Genomic DNA, 19,356 nt, shown 5'->3' on the forward strand with positions numbered 1-19,356 from the left:
GTAAGACTGTCAGTTAACGTCACACACACCTGCTGTTCTTTGAAGGGAAAATATATCCGCTAGTTCCTTTCTCATGCAATTAAATGTACATTAAGTTATCCTAGCTTTCTCTTAGCTAATTCATGTTAGCGCGTTAGCTAAGCGGGTTAGCATTTAGCAGGTGCAACATTCCCGCGCTAAACACTAACCAGTAGTTTGTGCCAATGTAAAAACGCTACTGTTCTGTAAATTACATTAACTATTACTGCCAACATGTCACACATATGAAACGTCAACTTTAATGACTGTACACATAACACATTATACACTCACTGGTCACTTCTTCAGGAGCACGTGTCGCCATTTTCTCTGCAGTTCTTTACTTTTGACATTATTAGAAAGGTGACAATTTGATTTAATGTTAATGAGGTCACAATGTGTGCTGGTGTTGTGCTGGAGTGCATTATATTATATATAATGGAAACACAATTCAATATAATGCCTTCCAGTACACCAGCACCACCCACTACCACCTCAATAATTAACATTGAGGTGAATTGTCACCTTTCTGATAATGTCAATAAAAACTGAACATGTATAAGCTTCTTTAAGGTATCATTTATAGCAGAGCTGTTGTATTGGATTGTATCAGCTTGAATGTTAAGCATACTAATTTACGTTGCTATTAAGATTTATGGTAGGAATAATTTCATAGTATTATTTTGGACTTTTGCAGAATTAAGTTTATGTAAGTTTCATGCCTTCTCTCTCTATGGACTCCATAGTTATTACTACAGTAGGCTATATTTCACCTCATGATAAAGCTGAAGGCAGTTTTATTTTAAATACTGTATTTATTTACTGTATAAGTACTCTTGAGCCCAAGTGTCCCTCTTCATCCTGCAGATGTCAGCTTAAATATGAAGAGCGGAAAAAACAGATGAAGAGCCTCGTGTCTGAGTTCGACACATTGGAGATAGACAAGAAAGAGGTCACTACGTGCCTGAAATTAACTGAGACTGCAAAAGAAAAGGTGGACAAGGTGGTGGCACAGCTGCAGAGTCAGCAGAGAGAGGCTGAACAGGACATAGAGACCCTGAAGATGCAGCAAAACCAGCAGAGGAGGGAGCTTCAGGACCAGATCAATGAATTGAAGTCACACATCATGATGAAGGGTGAGAAGTTCACATGCAGCTGGATTGGTTGACTCTGCTGTGGGCTTTCCATATTTTAGAGATGGTTTGTTTTTTCCCCCCCACATGAAGCAGGATGAGTTATTAATCAATCTCTGTCATCCCCATGGTTTGAAGCGAGGTGACGTCAACCATAAGAAACTAAAACAGTAACAACAGACAAACAAACAATACAATAAAACACACACTAAATAACAGTCACAGTTTATACCTTATTTCCATGAAAGAATATCCTCACAAGCCAGAAAACAAAGCTTTAAAGCTGAAAATGTGGTTTAAAACACAGTTTTTGATCAATAACTGTCCAAAGATATTAATAATTATCTAGCAGCCTGATTACATGTGATGATACTTAATATGAGAAAAATGTTTGTGACACAGTACTAAGTTCAAGCTTCATCTCTCCTCTCCTCAGCTTCAAAGTTTGAGACACACAAGAAGCAGCTGATGTCTGACATGGAGTCTCTGGTGCAGCAGCATCAAGCTACTATTAACAGCCTGAAAGAGCAACATGAAGCTGCCACCAACAGCATGAAGGAGAAACATGAAGCTGACTTTAACAGCCTGAAGAAAGAAGCAGAATCTGAGAGGGAAATGTAAAGACTAGGACAGTGTTAAACTGACTGTCAGCATTGTGTCCACAATAAAATGTATAATACTGTTTTCCTTCTTTGACTTCCTTCTTACTTTCTCTCTTCTTCCAATGACAGTTTTATGGATGAGGCTCTGAGAAACGCGGAGAACTGCCTTGAGGAAAAGACTTCAGAATCTCTTAAGGATGAGAGGGCTCAGCACAGCAAGACGATGGAGCAGCGGGAGCTCTTGCTGAAAGAGAACACGACCCTGTGGAGGGAGAAGTATGACCTGCAGGACCTTTGCTGTGACACAAAGACAGAAATCAAAAAGGTTACAAAGCAGAGCCTCTTCAATGAGAAGGTAAGATTCTGAAATGTTAAAATTCTTTGTTTATTATACAGTCTTTGGGGTAGAAGACATCTGTTCCTGCTATCAACTAACATCTAAACAGATTCATTAGATGTTGAAGGTAAATAACTGATAGGATGAAATGTCGACAATGAATTATACTCTCACAGAGTTGTGTTTTCAGACAGGACTAGTGAGTCTGTCTGAAAGGAAACAGCAAAAGGTATCCTGTCATTACTTCTTGTGGCCACAGAGGTCGCTGTTGAGAAGATGTTACTTCCTCTCGTTTTACATAAACATGACATGAAAGTATCTTTGATTCCTGCTGGATTTCTCATCAGATCTCGTGGAAGTTGAACTTTAATTCATTCTGAGAGACTTCCTGTCGGTCAGCTGTTCCTCTGACTTCAGATTCTCTGTTTCAGATTTTCATACGATGGTGTTGCTTAAAAACAATTAAACCTATTCCTATAGTTTAGTACACATATTCTAAAATAAATGGGTCTCTGCAGCATCACTTTTTTTCATTCTTACCAAAGCTAAACAATTTAAGAATTTAACAATACCTGTTGTGGAGGTATTTAAAGTCCTACTCCACTCAAAAATGTATTTTTCTTCATTCAGAAACCATTCAGATCACTGTAAGTAACAGACAGTCCAAACCAGATGACTGATGGGTGAAAATTCCATAAAACATGATTTCAAACAGGGGGCATCCGGATTTGAACCGGAGACCTCTTGATCTGCAGTCAAATGCTCTACCACTGAGCTATACCCCCATCTGGTGGTTATCCTGACACTGTCTCTGTTTTTTTTCAGTCAGGGCCCAGTGTCAGTGTTGAGAAATGACGTGTATTTAATTTGATAGAGAATAGTCCAGAATAGTTAAGAGAACGTTTTTATTTGACCTTCAGCTACCTGAGCTCATCTGTACAGGATATAAGAAGTTACTGAAGGCAATGTGACTTTAGGCTAATCACATGTTGTTTGTAACATGTAGCAGGTGGGCAAACTTAAGCTGAGAACATGTGATAAAAGCCACCCGAAAGCACTGGTGCCTTTCATTGGTAACTTTTCCTAAAAATAAAATGAGTGAGTGTCCTTGTCCTTGTTCACTACATTCATGCAATTGTTAAAAAAGTTGTATTGTCTCCCAAAGCCAGGTACTCTGTGACACACCTGCATGTGTTGCTGAAATTGACCAAAAAGGTAGTCAACCTGTCACTGGACTTATAAAAAGGTTTAAACAGGATTCCTCTTGATCCCCAGGTGACAAATGTTGTACCTGCATTAGAGAACACTTGAAATAAAGGCACAAAAAGCTGCATCCTTTTTATCATCTGTTTATCATTTCTGTTCATTACTTTCCGTTCATCAGTCCTATAATCTTTGTTATGGCAAATTATATTTATACTCATCTGATGGCAGATTTAAAACAGCAGTATATTCTAATCAGGAAACATCTGTCAGCTTACAATAGAGTTTAAAAAAGAAAACCAAAAATACCAATCATCTCTTGTTCCTCAGGACGCAGGGCAGCTGAGGACAAAAAACAAGAAGCTGAGGGCCAAGCTAAAGGACTGCATTATCACCCAGGAGGTACGAGAGCAGACGCTGACAGACAAAGAGGCTGACATGGCAAATGAGAGGTAAAAGTTCCATCTTTTTCTGCTGTCGGTAATAAAGTCTCATCATTTTTCCACATTCTGATTCATTGTCATGTAAAGTGCTTGTAAAAAAGTAATAATATCAGTCATTTTCATTGTATCACATTTTTTAATACTATTCATTACCAATGCATGTGTGTATTTAGTCAGCATACAGATTTGAGACTTCTCAACTTTGACATTTTGCCAGTGGAGAACTAATACAAACTCAAAACCTGCTATGAATTATTATGTAGTGTGGATTTGGGATATACACGCACGTGTCTTTTAGAGGCAAACAGTGGTTTTAGTCACAGTATATTATGGAAGGATTGAAATGTGTATAAATCTGTTTCAGGGGGCATCCGGATTTGAACCGGAGACCTCTTGATCTGCAGTCAAATGCTCTACCACTGAGCTATACCCCCACCTTTGCTAATGCCTCTGTTGTCTTTTCAGACAGCACCTGACCGAGCTCTGCTGTCAAAAAATTGACCAGGTAGAGCAGCTTGGGGTGGAGCTACACAAGGAGAGGAACAGGGCTCGGGAGCTGGAGATCATCATATGGGAAGCAGTTGTTATTCATAGGTGCATCGTGACGGTAAAAACACCAAACTGACCCACAGAGCAGAGTGGTCTCTTGTAGATCTGTGTTGATTTGTGTGAGGCCACAAAACAAGGGTTTCCCTTAGTCAGGGACTGGATCGTGGATGTCTGATAGCTGAATGGACCATTGATTGGAAGGCAAAGGCAAGGTTCTGTCAACCCAATTAATGTCTTGGCTCTGATGATATCAGATATTATTAACCAACATAACACCACTGGTCAGGAGAGGTTAGGTCTAGTATATCTGTGATACAGCTGACAACAAAAACTTTGCACCTGTATGACTCTGACTGTAACCAGATCAGTACTACACAGGAATCTGACCAGAGCACCGTTTTGTTGATGGTAATGGTTAACTCACTCTTAAGCAACTGCAATTCTCTTTGCTTTACAGGGCAAGGAATGCAAGGAAAGTACTAGCTAGGTGGAAGAGCTCATCAGCACCAGGTTAAACTTTTTCGGAGATTTATTATTGTGGTTATCTCTTTCAATACTAAATGGTGACTGCCCATACTGTTGGCCTAGAGCAGTTTAGGACTTAGTATGAGGGTGTGGATTATAAGCATATGCCAATGCAATATGTTGTGCAGAGGCTAGCTTTAGGTGGTCTTTCCCTTGGTCTTTCCCTTGGAAATATGTGGTTTGTAAGGGCCATCTTAAGAATTGCAATATATAAGACTGAATATTGGAGTTCAAAGTGTCAGGTTTACAGAAACATGTTCTAAGTCTGATAGATGTGTATATGCTCAACTGTTGCTTTATAAATTTGTCATATAAACTTAAAGGTCATACTTCAATTTCATGTTTCCGCTCTGACTTTATCCCTGTCTCCTTCAACAGTCTGAGAAGACTCCCAAGACTGAGGCGAAGATGCAGAGGATGCTGGAGGTCTTGGAAAGCTGCGATCTCCAAGTAACAGACTCTGCTCTCAATGACGCCATTGAGAATACCGCTGCAGGACAAGGACCGTGGACCGGCGGCAGACCAACGAGGTTCTTGAGTCACCATCCACTAGAGGCTTTCTGTTAGTGTTGTGTTTCAGCAGTGGTGTAAACCCCTGCTGATTTGATAAATCATCTGAAAAGGAGGGTCTTGGTCCACTTCCAAACAAACTCTGGTGCTGTTTGTTTGTAGCAAGCAGAAACTACCATGGCTTGAAGCTGAAGCCAATATGGAAGTACCTTAAAGTGCCACTGGCGACTGCCTGACTCCCACCCAAAAGCTTCAACTTCTCTCTAGAAATACAAAATCAGTCATTATAGTTTCAGTTACTAAATTGAGGTCCTTTAAAAGGTGTACTGGTGGTCATTTTTGGAAATTATTACTGTGTTAATATTCGACAACTATTAGTAGTTTTGATGTCTGCTGCTTGGACATTGATAGGCAGGTGTGATTGACAGTTGGCTCACATATTTAAATATTTATGCTTCAAGATCCTTGTCTTTTCTCTTCTTGTAAATAAAGAAGTTATAAGAATAAGAAAGTTGAGATATTGATGATATTTTACAAGCTTATCTCATGTTGAATATAAAATTCTACAAACCAGTAACTACAGCTGTCAGAGTAGGTTGTATCCTCAAATGGAAATACTCAAGTAAAAACCTCAAACTTGTACTGAAAAACAGAACTTCTAGTCTGGTCCTCTTCCCATCATCCTGTCTTGCTCCCACAGAGAAAAGGCCCGGAGGATGTTAACAGATCCCCTGTTCCTGTTGGCCAAATTCAGGCCGGGGGACCTTGGCTTCATACCACGGCCCAGGTGGAAACACCATCCAGCCGCCTCCGGGCCAGCAGCTGCTCAGTCCAGCAACAACCTCTCAACAGGTATGATATGATGGGAACACTGAAGGATTTTATCTCCAGGGGACAGTGTTGGATCTATTTATTGTTTGAGTTATGAAACATAAGTTCAACTACATCCCTTCCTTATGTGTTCACCATTTGCTCATTTAATCACCAGGTATGTGTAGAAGATAAACTGAAAAAAAAGCTGACTTTTGTTGCAGCTAAATAATAAGTAGAGCTTTTCAGAGCTGCTAGAGTGAATCTTTTTGTTCTCTTGTTTAAACATGTTCTTTATATTAATGCTGCTCTGTCCATCCCTCAGTCAGAAAACATTCAGTCCTGCTGGAGCATCCACGTCTGAATGCTGGGCCAAATCCATTCCTGCTTAAATGGATAAAGACTGAATTAGGTTTATAATTTGGCTGCCTCCTTTTGCAAAATAAATGCTTAAATGACTATTATCTTGCTGGTTACTTCCATCCTGACTGATGACCTCTTGGTATTTATGTGTAGCTGCCTGCTGTTTTGCAAATTCAGTGATTACATTTTTTCTGTTAGGATTCATCTGTGTACTACTTGTTTTTAATTATGTGAGTCTGTGAATTGTCAGTGAAATGTCCATCACAGTTTGCCAGAGCCAAAGGTATTTCAGTTTACAGTCAATAAAAAACAGAAGAAAGCAATAAATGCTCACATTAGATGAGCTGCGGCCAAATAATGTTGCATTTTATTATAAATGACTCAAATGATTAATTGATTATCACAACTGTAGTTCTGTCAATCAACTAATAGTTTGAACACACAAAAATTAGCATTTTTAAATCTAAACAGAAGAAAAGGGAGAAGGAAGAAAAGAACAGTGATGAGAAGGAGAAAAACAAAAAGTCAAAAGGAAAACTGAGGATAAGGACACACAGCGTAGCAAGATGAGATTAAGGAGAAAAAGGATGAAATATGAAAATGTGATACAAAGAGGGAGAAGTAGAATTAGGAGGACTTGGTGGAACACATGGAAAAAGATGGCAGAAAGGAAAGAGAAGACAGGAAGAAGAAAAGGCAGGAGGAGGACATGCAGGATGGAGAAGGAGGGATGGAAAGATGGAAATGAAAAAGAAAGTTAAGGTGAAGGAGAAATTTGTTGGAGGAAGAGGGGAGGATGTAATGATTCTGGTGTAGAAGTCCCCCTATTGGCCATGAAGCAAACTGCATGTGTATTTAACCTCACTGACTAGTTGAACTGAGACTCAATTATAAAACGGTCGTTGTGACCTTTAACCCTTGACTTCTTTTCTACTGGTTGATTTAGCATTCATAAATCTTAAAATAAATTCTGCTGTAGATATGTAAATGATTTATAGTTCATCCGACTTGTGAACCTGTCCATTAATTGATGTTTCTTCATGAAAAGTGTGAAGTTTACGAGCAGTCCCTGAAAGCAGCATTGCCGAGCAACAAATGAGTGTGGTTTCAAAGCCCGGCCAAACTGATTTTCTCACTTATTTAGAAAAGTGAGGATAAAATAACAAATATACGATAGGAAAAAGCAAATAAAATTTCGCAATGGCGGATATAATCAGTTCTGCTGAAAGAGAGAAGTCCTTATATGTAAAACAAATTCGACATTTGGACGAGCAGCTGGAGAGGTAAGAATAGTTTTACACAGACCTGCTCTATTAGGGGAATATATCCGTAATATATTACGTTATATATTATTCACAACTAACGTTAGCGTAGCACGTTAGCATTAATGCGCAAAATCCTGAAAAAATGCTAACCAGTGGTTTGTGACAGTGCAACTTCTCTAAACCACATGAACTGTTACTGCCTACATGTCAAACATCTTAATTACTGTACACATTATAGTTTTATATTTATTTCGGGTGAATGTTTAGCATACTAATTTATGTTGCTATTAAGGCTCTACAGTAGGAATAATTTCACAATATTATTTTGGAATTTTGTAGAATGAATTTAATTGTTTTATCGTCATGCTGAAGCATTTAAGTTTCTTCTTCACCTGTCCCCTTTGTTTCTTTTCTCTGGACTGACTCAAATAAAGCAACAAAAAACTAAAAACCTGAACAAATATTTCTAAAAGTGCTTTTAAAGTGTCATACTTTTCAAGTTAAGGCTGCAACAAATATAATTTATTTTCACTGTTAATTAATATACTGAGCCATAATACCATAATATGTCTTAAAATTGTGAAAGACCGCTTTAGTGCATGTTTGGCTTCTCTGTTTGAAATTGACTGAAACAATAAATAGATTTTCAAAATTGAGAACAATTGATATTCAGGCTATTGACATTGGATAAAGAAAACATATTTGGCTTTACTTCTAGCCCTCAAACTTTTATTTCAGTATTTAAGTCGATTTATTTATGTCTTTTGAAGGAACACTTTTTCACCCATGATAATGTAAGTTTCATACTTTCTCTAGCTACTGACTCCCAGTTATTACTACAGTAGTCAATCACTATTTTAAATACTGTATTTAAGTACTCTTGTGCCCAAGTGTCCCTCTTCATCTTGCAGTTGTCAGCTTAAATATGATGAGCTGGAAAAACAGATGAAGAGCCTCATGTCTGAGTTCAGCACTCTGGAGGTGGACAAGAAACAGGTCACTATGTTCTTGATACAATGCAAGGCTGCAAAAGAGAGGGCGGAGAAGATGATGGCGCAGCTGGAGAGTCAGCAGAAGGTAGCTGAACAGGACATAGAGACCCTGAAGATGCAGCAGAGCCAGCTGATGCAGGAGCTTCAGGAGCAGATCAGTGGATTAATGTCACAAAGCACGATGCAGGGTGAGAAGTTCACATGCTGCTGAATGGGATGAGCCAGACGCTAACTCTGCCGAGGGCTTTCCGAGATATAATAAATGACTCAATCTTTATCAATCTTCTTACGAACCAAATTAATGTGATTCAAAACACAGTTTGTAATCAATAACTGTCCCAAGATATTGGTAATTATCTACCATCCTGATTACATGTAATGAGACTTAATATGAAAGTAGACCAGCCTAAATATGAAACTATTAAGGTCGTCTCATGTTCCACTTTCTTGAAAATGAATAAATATGTCTATGGAATGGCAAGGATGATACTTTGGGACTCTTTTCTCCTCTTCTCTCCTCTCCTCTTCTCTCCTCTCCTCTCCTCTTCTTTCTTCTCTCCTCAGTTTCAAAGTTTGAGGCAGAGGAGAAACAGCTGATGTCTGACATGGAGTCTCAGGAGCAGCAGCATCAACCTGCCATTAACAGCCTGAAGGAGCAACATGAAGCTGGCACCAACAGCATGAAGGAGAAACATGAAGCTGACTTTAACAGCCTGAAGAAAGAAGCAGAATCTGGAAAGGAAAAGTAATAACGAGGGCAGTGTTAAACTGAGAAGAGAATTTATAGTACTGTTTCCCTTATTTGACTTAACCCGTACCTTCTTTCTTACCTTCTCTCTTCTTCCAATAACAGTTTTATGGAGGAGGCTCAGAAAAAGGCAGATATTTTCCTTCGGGAAAGGATTTCAGAAATTAATAAGAAGGAGAGGGCTCAGCACAGCAAGACATTGGACCAGCGGGAGCTTTTGCTGAAGGAGAACGCGGCCCTGCGGAGGGAGAAGTACGACCTGAGTGAGATTTGCTCTGACGTGATGACAGATCTCAAAAAGGTTAAAAAGGAGAACCTCGGTCATGAGAATGTAAGATGCTGAAATGTCAGAATTCTTTGTTTGTCATACAGACTTTGGGGTAGAAGACACCTGTTTCTGTTACCAACTGCCATCTAAACACATTCATTAGATGTTGAAGGTAAAGCCAAATTACTGATAGGATGAAATATTGACAATGTCTGCAGAGAAATGGCATAAATCTAACTCAGGGAGCATCTAAACTTCAACACAGACCTTGATCTGCAGTAAAATGCTCCACCACTGAATTACACCCCCAACAGAGTTGTGTGTTCAGTCTGTCTGAAAGAAAACAGCAAAAAGTGTCCTGTCATTGCTTCTTGTGGCCACAGAGGTCGCTGTTGAGCAGATGTTACTTCCTCTTGTTTTACATAAACATGACATGAAAGTATCTTTGATTCCTGCTGGATTTCTCATCAGATACAGTGGATGAACTTTGATTAGTTGAGAACTTAATACAGAGAGCCTTCCTTTCTGTCAGCTGTTCCTCTGGCTTCTGAATCTCTGTTTCAGATTTTCTGTCGTTTGTGTTGCCAAAAAAATTAAACCTATTCCTGTGGTTTAGTATACATATTCTAAAATAAATGGGTGTATACGGCATCACTTGCCATTACAATTGGTACCTTTTTTCATTCTTACCAAAGCTAAACAATTTAAGAATGAATTTAACAATACATGTTCTGGATATATTTTAAGTCCTCCTCTACTCAAAAATGTATTTTTCTTCATTCAGAAATCATTCAGATCACTGTAAGTAACAGACAGTCCAAACCAGATGACTGATGGGTGAATATTTTATAAAACAGTTTTTTTAGTCAGGGGGCATCCGGATTTGAACCGGAGACCTCTTGATCTGCAGTCAAATGCTCTACCACTGAGCTATACCCCCACCTGGTGGTTAACCTGACACTGTCTCTGTTTTTTTTCAGTCAGGGCCCAGTGTCAGTGTTGAGAAATGACGTGTGCATTTACATGGATTAAAGTCCAGTTTAGTTAAAAGAAAGTTTTTACTTTACCTTCAGCTACCTGAGCTCATCTGTGTAGGACATAAGGGAGTACTGGAGGCTATGTGACGTTTTAGGCTTATCACTTGTTGTTTGTAACATGCAGCAGGTGGGCAAACTTAAGCTGAGAACATGTGATAAAAGTTGTATTTTCTCCCACAGTCACATACTCTGTGGCACACCTGCATTGCTACTGAAATTGACGCTAAAGCGGTCAACCTGCAAAGCTGCAGCCTTTGTCACAACTATTTTTCTACATCATTTTCCTTTAAGCCATCTGCTCTTCTTCTCCACTGCTATTTATTTTTACTGCTCCCACGTTTATGTTGCTGGACCTGTTTAAAGAGCATTCCTCTTCATCCCCAGGTGACAAATGCCTTTAGCTTGATTTCTCATCTGATGGCAGACTTAAAACAGGAGTAAATTCTAATAAGATGATCTTTGGACAGAGGAAACATCTGTCAGCTTGCAATAGAGTTTAAAAAAGAAAATACCAAAAAATATAAATCATCCGTTGTTCCTCAGAATGCAGAGCATCTGAGGTTAGAGAACCAGCATGTCAGGGCCAAGCTAAAGGACTGCCATAACACCCATGAGGTACAAGAGCAGACGCTGGCTGGGCAAGAGACTGACATGGCAAATGAGAGGTAAAGGTTCCATCTCTTTCTGCTGTCAGTAAACAAGTCTCATCATTTTTCCGCATACTAATTCATTGTCATGGAAGGTGCTTGTAAAAAGGTAATATCTTCTATTTTCATTATATCCAATCCTATTTTAATACTATTCATTGTTAATGCATGTGTGTATTTAGACAGCATACAGACATGTTTGAATGTTCTAAGTTGGGACACAACACATACTCAGAACCTGCTATGAATTATTGTGTAGTGTGGACATGGGACACAAATGGGTACAAACTTCTCTCAGAGGCAAACAGTGGTCTAAGTCACAGTATGTTATGGAAGGATTGAAATGTGTATAAAGCTGATTCAGGGGGCATCCGGATTTGAACCGGAGACCTCTTGATCTGCAGTCAAATGCTCTACCACTGAGCTATACCCCCACCTGGTATCTACTTTGCTAATGCCTTTCTTGTCTTTTCAGACAGCACCTGACCGAGCTGTACAGTCAAAAATCTTCCCAGGCAGATCAGCTAGGGGCGGAGCTACAGAGGCAGAGGAGCAGAGTTAGGCAACTGGAGATCATCATATGGGAAGCAATCATTATTCATAAACACATCCAGATGGTAAAAACACAAAGAAGTGTCTGCAGGTTTTCAGTGCAGCTGCTTTAGTTTCTGCTGCATCATCTAACTGTCTGAAATAAAACCCCTCTAAGCTCACAGCTCTGATATATCATAAAGTCTGTGGGAGCTGGACTTCCGGCAGTGAAGATCATGTACTGATTATTGGTACAATTAAGCTGGTTTTAATTAGAGAAGGTCAGATATCCCATTAACCTCCTGCTGTTCAAACTGGCCAATAAGAGACCCTTTCACAATACATTTTGAGTGTAAGTGATAGGAATAGGGGACAGAATCCACAGTCCTCCTCCTATGCAAAAATGTATTTAAAAGGTTATTTGAGGCTAATGTGAAGCTTCATTCATCCAAATTAGTCAAATCAATTAGCAGAGAATTTCAACATTACAGTCTTGGAGGGTTTCAAACAGCAAAAACAGAGCTAAAAGAAGAGTGAATATTGAACTTATATGTGTCAGGTTCACAGAAATAAGTTTTGTGTCTGTTGGATGTGTAAAGGGAAAACTGTTGCTCAACACAATTGAAATTAAGTAATATTTCAATTTCATGTTCACAGCTTCAGTTTCCACTCTGATTTTGTCCCTGTCTCCTTCAACAGTCTGAGAACACAACCGAGATTGAATTTAAGATGCAGAGGCTGCTGGACATCCTGGATAGCTGTTCCCTCCAAGGAACAGACTCTGCCCTCAATGGTGCCACTGAAAAGACCGTTACAGGACAAGGATTGTGGACCGGCCGCAGACAAACAAGGTACTGGAATCAGCATCCACTGGAGACTGTCTGTTAGTGTTATGTGTCAGCAGTGGTGTGAACTCTGCTGAAAAAACCAGAACACGCTGCAACGCTGTTCCCTCAGAGTCCTGCTGAGCTCAGCTGTGCTCTGGTCTCATCAAAATATACAGAGAACAATGCACTGCTCTCTAAATGAAGCTGTTCTTCTTACTCAGATTAAAGGTGGTTTTAAACCCAAACCTGTTTGGTTAGGGTAAAGCACGTTTTTTAAAGGCTTGTTAGCCTGTTTGGTTTGGTTTGTTTGTTCTGGTCAGTAACACTCTGGTGCAGACTAAACAGAAGAACCTAGACCATCTGAAAAGGAGGGTCTTGGTCCACTTCCAAGTAAACTCTGGTGCTGTTTGTTTGTAGCAAGCAGAAACTACCATGGCTTGAAGCCGAAGCCAATATGGAAGTACCTTAAAGTGCCATTTATGGCTGCTGGATGCTCCAGCTGACCCACATTTAAAATGCCTCAACCTCTTTCTAGAAATACTAAATCAAACGTTTTTTGCCTAAATTTAGGTCCTTTAATAAGTGTTCTGGTGGTCATAAGATTTTAAGACTTATAGTAGCTTTGAATATTTATACTTCAATATCCTTGTCTTTTCTCTTCCTTAAATAAAGAGGAGAGTAAAAAGTATATTTCTCTCTGAACTGTAGTGAAGCAAACATAGGATGTATCCTGAAATGGAAACACTCAAGTTAAGTATGAAAACCTGAAATTTGTACTGATTGAACATAACTTCCAGTCGTGACCTGTTCCCTTCATCCAATCTCTCCCCCACAGATCAGAGACCCTGACCAAATTCAGGACAGGGGACGTTGGCTCCGAACCACGGCCCAGGTGGAAAGACAAAACAACTGCCTCCAGGACAGCAGCTGCTAAGTCCAGCAGAGGCCTCTCAGCAGGTATGATACGATAGAGAAACTCAAGGTCTCAGGTGAGAAACATTTTGTGTCCAGGGGACAGTGTTTGATCCATCTGTTGTGTAAGTTATGAGTCATAACTTCAACTACATCACTTGTTCATGTGTTCACCATTTGCTCATTTGATCACCAGGTATGTGTATAAGATAAACTGCAAAGAAAGTGGACTTTGTACTGCACCTTTGTTGTCAAAAGGTGGAGTACAAACCTGCCTTCTTTTGTCTTTTTAGAAAGTAAGCTAGAAATGCAGCTGAGTCAAAGTAGAGCTTAACAGAGCTGTTAGTGTGGTTGTACACTCTTTTAATTCTCATATAACATGTTCTTTATATTAATGCTGTTGCTCTGTCCATCCGTCAGGAAACTCTGCAGTCACAAAACTTCCAGTTCTGCTGGAGCCTCCACCATTGACTGTTGAACCACATCCATTCCTGCTCAAATGGCTAAAGGGTTAATAAAGTATTTATTTGTAGCTGATCTACAAACTGTTTTCAAGTGATGAATAGTTCAGTCTGTGAACTGTCAGAGAAATGTACATCACAGTTTGCCAGAGCCAAAGATATTTCAGTTTACAGTAAATATAAAACATAGATAAGCAATAAATGCTCACATTAGACGAACTGGGACCAAATAATGTTGCATTTTATTATAAATGACTAATCACAATTGCAATTATGTCAATCAACTAATAGTTTCAACACTAAACAGTTATAATTTTTCAATATGACCATTTAGACACCAGCTGTTTAATGTAAAAGTCACCAAAACACATTGCGCCTCATGTAAGAACATTTTCATGTTCATCTGTGAGGCTCATTCATGTGAGTATTCCAAGCCTGATTTACTACACTTTTAACTGCACAAAATTGCTTGTTTCAACACACTGGGCTTCATGTAAGAACAGTTTTGCTGACGATGAAGGCATGCCTCTTCAATGTCGAATGGAGGTTGGGGACAATGCCTATGGACTGGCAGACCGGGATGGTGGTTCCCATTTTTAAAAAAGGGGACCGGAGGGTGTGCTCCAACTGATGGGGGATTACGTTACTCAGCGTCCCGGGAAAAGCTTACGCCAAGGTACTGGAAAGGAGACTGTCGAACCTCAGATTTGGGAGGAACAATGCAGATTCTGTTCTGACAGTGGAACAGTGGACCAACTCTCCACTCTTGCAGGACACTTGAGGGGTCATGGGAGTTCACACATCCAGTCTACATGTGAATTGTGGACTTAAAGAAGGCTTACCACTGTATCCCTAGGGGCACATTGTGGGTGGTGCAGTGCGAGTATGGTGTACCATACTGTGATTTTCATGGACAGAGTCTTAAGGCACAGCCAGGGGAAAGAGGTTATCCAGTTTGGGGACCTCAGAATTGCTTCTCTGCTTTTCGCAGATTATGTGGTTCATGACCTCCAACAGGAACTGGGATGTTTTGCAGCCGAATATGAAGCGGCCCGGATGAGAATCAGCACCTCCAAATCTGACAACATGGTGCTCTGCTGGTGCAAAAAGATGGACTGCAATCCAATCCAATAGCTGTTCAGACATTTCAACACCACAGTTATTAGGATTCATCCTCTGGGCAACAGTCATATCTGTAACACATTTCAAGGCAATCTATCCGATAGTTTCTGAGATATTTCAGTTGGATCAAAGTAGTAGTTGCCACTCACCACAGTGATTCAATAGGAAAACACCAGATTACAGCCTGCCATTTGAAAATATGACAAATACATATTACCCTGGCAGAGTAACAGTTCAATCGTAATATTACTGAGTTCTGGATTTATAACCGAAGACAGATACCAACAATTATTGACAGATAAATGTGAGAAAAGATGATGTCCTGTAAGTATTTTTAATTACACTCTAAATCATCTTCGGCATAATACAGGTTTTGGGACATTTTTGGAATAAGACTGGCATATTCTGCAAATATGTGACAGTCAAGTCACAAATGTTCACTATCAAAGTGCAGACACAAAAACTGAAAGATGGAAACCAAGAAATATAATATTATAATTATAATATGAATAGTTAAAATATCATTATAGATTGATCATTCCAATTTGGAATACAGCCAAAAGGCATAGGATAGGTCACGTCAATGCACACGAAGTATTCAGCAGGGGAGCAGGGTGTTTGGTGAATCCATCAGCGAAGCCCTCTCCTTCCTCCAGTGTGGGCCTCCTGTTGCACATCGGGCAGAGTTTGTTGCGTTCCTGTGAGGCTCTCATCCAGATAATGAGGTTCCAGCGCTGGCCGGAGGAGATGGGCAGTGCCCCGTGCATTTGTTGGCCCCGGTGGAGGAGGCCGTCAGTCACCTTGTGTTCGACCTCTGAGCACTCAGTCTCATTTAAAGGCACCTGCAGAGGACAATAAAACCATGGGAAGGAAGTCATTATATTTTCTTTTACATAATACTACAACTTTAAAACAAATCTCCACCAGTACTATTAACATTGACAGTAGTAGGAGAAATTCCGATAGCAGTAATTATAGCATTCTAGTATAATACTGTAGCCATATGATCACCTGTCTCAAATCACCAAAGTAAAGGTTGCCCTCGGTGAAGTCCTTGCCCAGGGAAACATTGAGGGTGACCTCTGCGTTGTCATAGTGGTAGCTCAGGTCCAGGTCTTCATTCATATCATATTTGACCACAAAGGCCTTGTGGCTATCCAGACAGCGCCCCCCACAGTCTGGATAGAGCAGGGAGGTAAGCGGATGCAGGTACTGCTCACGAAGAGGCGTGATGAAGCTTTCGTCAAAGCCCAATTCATTCAGGAGGATCTGGACCCAGAGAGAAAATGAGACACATATGAAGAAAATGATTTAAAGATGATGTGGTCTTCATGTTTAATTCATGAAGTTCATTGAAGTTCAGCATAAAACCACATAATGAAATGAATTTTTAAAGACAAACTGTGAAATAACCCCTGACACTCAGACTTTCCTGGAAAATCCATCAAAGTCCCTGCCTGTACCTGCCTGGAATACACCTCCTATATTTCATGGAGTTCCAGATACTTTATGACTGATGGGACCACAGCGAGCAGATGTCATGACACAGTAAAGATGAAATATGAATGACTGAGCAGTGAATAAATGGTGGGTTAAGGGCGTTTCAGCCTGTAGAAATGGATCCATTACCCCGTAGTGGTTCATGGTGTTGGGTCTTCCTTTAGGGGCTGAAGACTGCTCAAAGTGCTCCAGCTCCTCCACCAGCTCCTCACAGAAGCTTTTCTCAAACACGGGGAAGCGATACACCCTCCGAGCTTCAACACAATGGTGGAATAGATGATAATAAATACATCATACCTCAATACATCATTAGAAGTACGATGGTGTAATCAATATAAACACATGAGACATCATTGCACAATGAAACATTGCATAAAATCAGCACCAAAATTTTCCCAAATGGCACTCAACTAATTTTCCTAATTATTTTAGCACAATTTCTAAAACACATCAATTCAGTTTATACTATATGTGCAGCACTGCACAGCACTTCATTTATGATTCATTATTTATAAGTCTGTCTTTCACTCAAGATATTTACTCATTGATCAAAAAGGAAATAAGTTAAATAATCATCAGACAATGTATCTGCAACTATTTAGATATTCAACTAATTGTTTTAGTAATTTTTTAGCAAAAATTATATTTGCTATTTTCACCTTCTCAAATGTGAAGATTTGATGGTTTGGCATACATGAAAGTAAACTGACTGTCTTTGAGTTCTGGACTGCTGACTGGACAAACGACGTGTGAAGATGTCAGCTTTGACTGGGAAATGCTAATTAGCTTCTTTTTTTTGTTGACATTTCATTAAAAAACTATTAATCAATAAAATAAGTTTAATCAATAATGAACATAATAGTTGGTTGCATCCCTACTGTACAGTAATGAAGTAATTTACCATTATGTAGCAGTGCTGCTCACCAGAAAGCTGTTGTGAAAACTGACTCAAAGCAATCATAAAATTGTGTAATATGTCAAATTGATTTCCATATCAAACAGTAACACTGAGGCTGGGAAACATCTGAGAGCTTTCAGTTTTTAGTTTTCTGTTATAACTCAGCCCAGCGTGGCATAATGGAGACTCTTTGTTGTCAACAGAAAATGTGAAAAGCAGCTCTTATAATGGCAACAATTTAATTCCTTTTACATTCAAAGGGATCTTCTACCTCTCATTGAAAACTTAATCACAGAGAGGATATCAAAGCCCTTTCCAGCTCACCTGCCTCCTCCTCCAGCAAGTCAAAGAGACCTTCTTCACTGACGAGGCTGCTGCGACAGAACTCGACAATCTGCTTGAACTTCGGAGCGAGGTAGGACTCCTGAGGAGGGGCGGAGCACACATCTGTCTCAGCGAGGTGTCACTCATACATTATTAACGAAACCATTAGTGGTGACTGCTGTAGTAAATACCTGGAGATGGTAGACATGAGAATGGAGCGGCCGGTATACGTCTTTTATAACAGTGGCTCTCTCTGCAGACGTCACAACTAGGCACCTTCGTCTGTCCACTTCCTGGGAAATCTAAACAGCAGTTGGACAGTGTCATCACTTGGTGTAGACCCTGTAAACCTCAGATAGTGTGTTACAGTCTAACAGCATGTTTATGTTGTGTTGGGTAGGGATCACAATGTATTGTCTCTGAAAACTAAGCTTAAAAAACTAAATATAGAATTTAGTGATATATTGGGTCATTTGCACATTTATTGAAATGAAACCATGTGAGAAGTTTAGAAGGAAAAATCAGTATTTGGTGGAACTGTTAACAACTCATAGACATCTGAAATGTGAGCCTGACTACACACTGCTTTTTGTAAGACGTCAAAATACAAAAAGGTTGGAAACCACTGGTTTCATCTTTATCAATGTGTTTTAAAAAGTTGTCAAATAAATGTAGTGGAGTAGAAAGTACAATATTTCCCACAGCATCAAATAGAAACACTCAAGTAAAGCACAAGTACCTTTACACTCTACTTAAGTACAGTTCTTGAACAATAGTTACTTTGCACCACACATTTCTCTTTATATCTTTGTGGGGACATTCATTGACATAATGTATCCCCTAGCCCTTTACCCTAACCTTAACCATCACAACTAAATACCTAATCTCAACCCTTATCTCATATGTCCTCACAACACATAAAAACAAAACAAAGACAAAGACAAAAATGTTTTCTTGCCTTTTTGAGGACATCCTCAAACTGTTGTTCCGTCACACAGCCGAGCCTCTCAAGAAGCTGCAACATGAATAGTTGACTCAGGTCAGTAAAGCTCATAAATGGTCCAGCACACTCTAAATACAAACCAAAACAAACAGTGAGACTTACTTTGCGATAGTCCAGTCTGAACTGCTGCTCTGTTACGAAGCGAACATGGAGCTTGTAGTCTTCCAGGAAGATGTTATCAGTTGTGAAACAGCTACAGATATAAAACGGCGACTTTCCGTCTTCCTCGTTTTTCATTCCTGCTCACAAGAAGGTGACTACACTTTAATTAACATAGAAATTCAGAATTACGCCACTAAGACTGACAACTGACAAGCTAAACAGCTAC

General features: G+C 39.6%; 2 protein-coding genes and 4 non-coding genes across 6 annotated transcripts; 1 reads left to right on the forward strand and 5 right to left on the reverse strand.

Annotated features, from left to right (window-relative positions):
* Positions 1-2,803: 2,803 nt before the first annotated feature.
* Positions 2,804-2,875, reverse strand: trnac-gca (transfer RNA cysteine (anticodon GCA)). Its single transcript has one exon. It is a non-coding gene; the product is annotated as a tRNA-Cys (tRNA).
* A 1,223-nt stretch (positions 2,876-4,098) lies between these two features.
* On the reverse strand, positions 4,099-4,170 carry trnac-gca (transfer RNA cysteine (anticodon GCA)). Its single transcript has one exon. It is a non-coding gene; the product is annotated as a tRNA-Cys (tRNA).
* Positions 4,171-7,693: 3,523 nt separating this feature from the next.
* LOC133979001 (repetitive organellar protein-like) lies at positions 7,694-11,813 on the forward strand. The gene is made up of 5 exons (XM_062417400.1): positions 7,694-7,776; positions 8,670-8,938; positions 9,315-9,495; positions 9,604-9,829; positions 11,347-11,813. The coding sequence occupies exons 1-5, from the start codon at positions 7,694-7,696 to the stop codon at positions 11,470-11,472; spliced, it is 885 nt and encodes a 294-aa protein (XP_062273384.1). The 3' UTR covers positions 11,473-11,813.
* On the reverse strand, positions 10,635-10,706 carry trnac-gca (transfer RNA cysteine (anticodon GCA)). Its single transcript has one exon. It is a non-coding gene; the product is annotated as a tRNA-Cys (tRNA).
* trnac-gca (transfer RNA cysteine (anticodon GCA)) lies at positions 11,813-11,884 on the reverse strand. Its single transcript has one exon. It is a non-coding gene; the product is annotated as a tRNA-Cys (tRNA).
* A 3,756-nt stretch (positions 11,885-15,640) lies between these two features.
* On the reverse strand, positions 15,641-19,354 carry ogfod2 (2-oxoglutarate and iron-dependent oxygenase domain containing 2). Its single transcript, XM_062417399.1, has 7 exons — positions 19,131-19,354; positions 18,984-19,040; positions 18,217-18,327; positions 18,026-18,125; positions 16,933-17,057; positions 16,315-16,572; positions 15,641-16,145 (listed from the first exon to the last, which is right to left on the reverse strand). Exons 1-7 carry the CDS (start codon positions 19,263-19,265, stop codon positions 15,879-15,881), a joined length of 1,053 nt encoding a protein of 350 aa, XP_062273383.1. The 5' UTR covers positions 19,266-19,354; the 3' UTR covers positions 15,641-15,878.
* Between the last annotated feature and the right edge of the window lie 2 nt (positions 19,355-19,356).

Source organism: Scomber scombrus, chromosome 4 (genome assembly GCF_963691925.1).
Source record: "Scomber scombrus chromosome 4, fScoSco1.1, whole genome shotgun sequence".
Classification (NCBI taxonomy): Eukaryota; Metazoa; Chordata; class Actinopteri; order Scombriformes; family Scombridae; genus Scomber; species Scomber scombrus.

Excerpts from the sequence above, each read along its gene's own strand:
- LOC133979001 (XM_062417400.1), top strand. The coding sequence starts at position 7,694 with ATGGCGGATATAATCAGTTCTGCTGAAAGAGAGAAGTCCTTATATGTA. Across the intron at positions 7,777-8,669 it reads TTGGACGAGCAGCTGGAGAG|TTGTCAGCTTAAATATGATG; the intron begins GTAAGAATAGTT and ends TTCATCTTGCAG. Across the intron at positions 9,496-9,603 it reads GCAGAATCTGGAAAGGAAAA|TTTTATGGAGGAGGCTCAGA; the intron begins GTAATAACGAGG and ends TTCCAATAACAG.
- ogfod2 (XM_062417399.1), bottom strand. The coding sequence starts at position 19,265 with ATGAAAAACGAGGAAGACGGAAAGTCGCCGTTTTATATCTGTAGCTGT. Across the intron at positions 17,058-18,025 it reads CTTGCTGGAGGAGGAGGCAG|CTCGGAGGGTGTATCGCTTC; the intron begins GTGAGCTGGAAA and ends ATTGTGTTGAAG. Across the intron at positions 16,573-16,932 it reads ACACCATGAACCACTACGGG|ATCCTCCTGAATGAATTGGG; the intron begins GTAATGGATCCA and ends CTCTGGGTCCAG.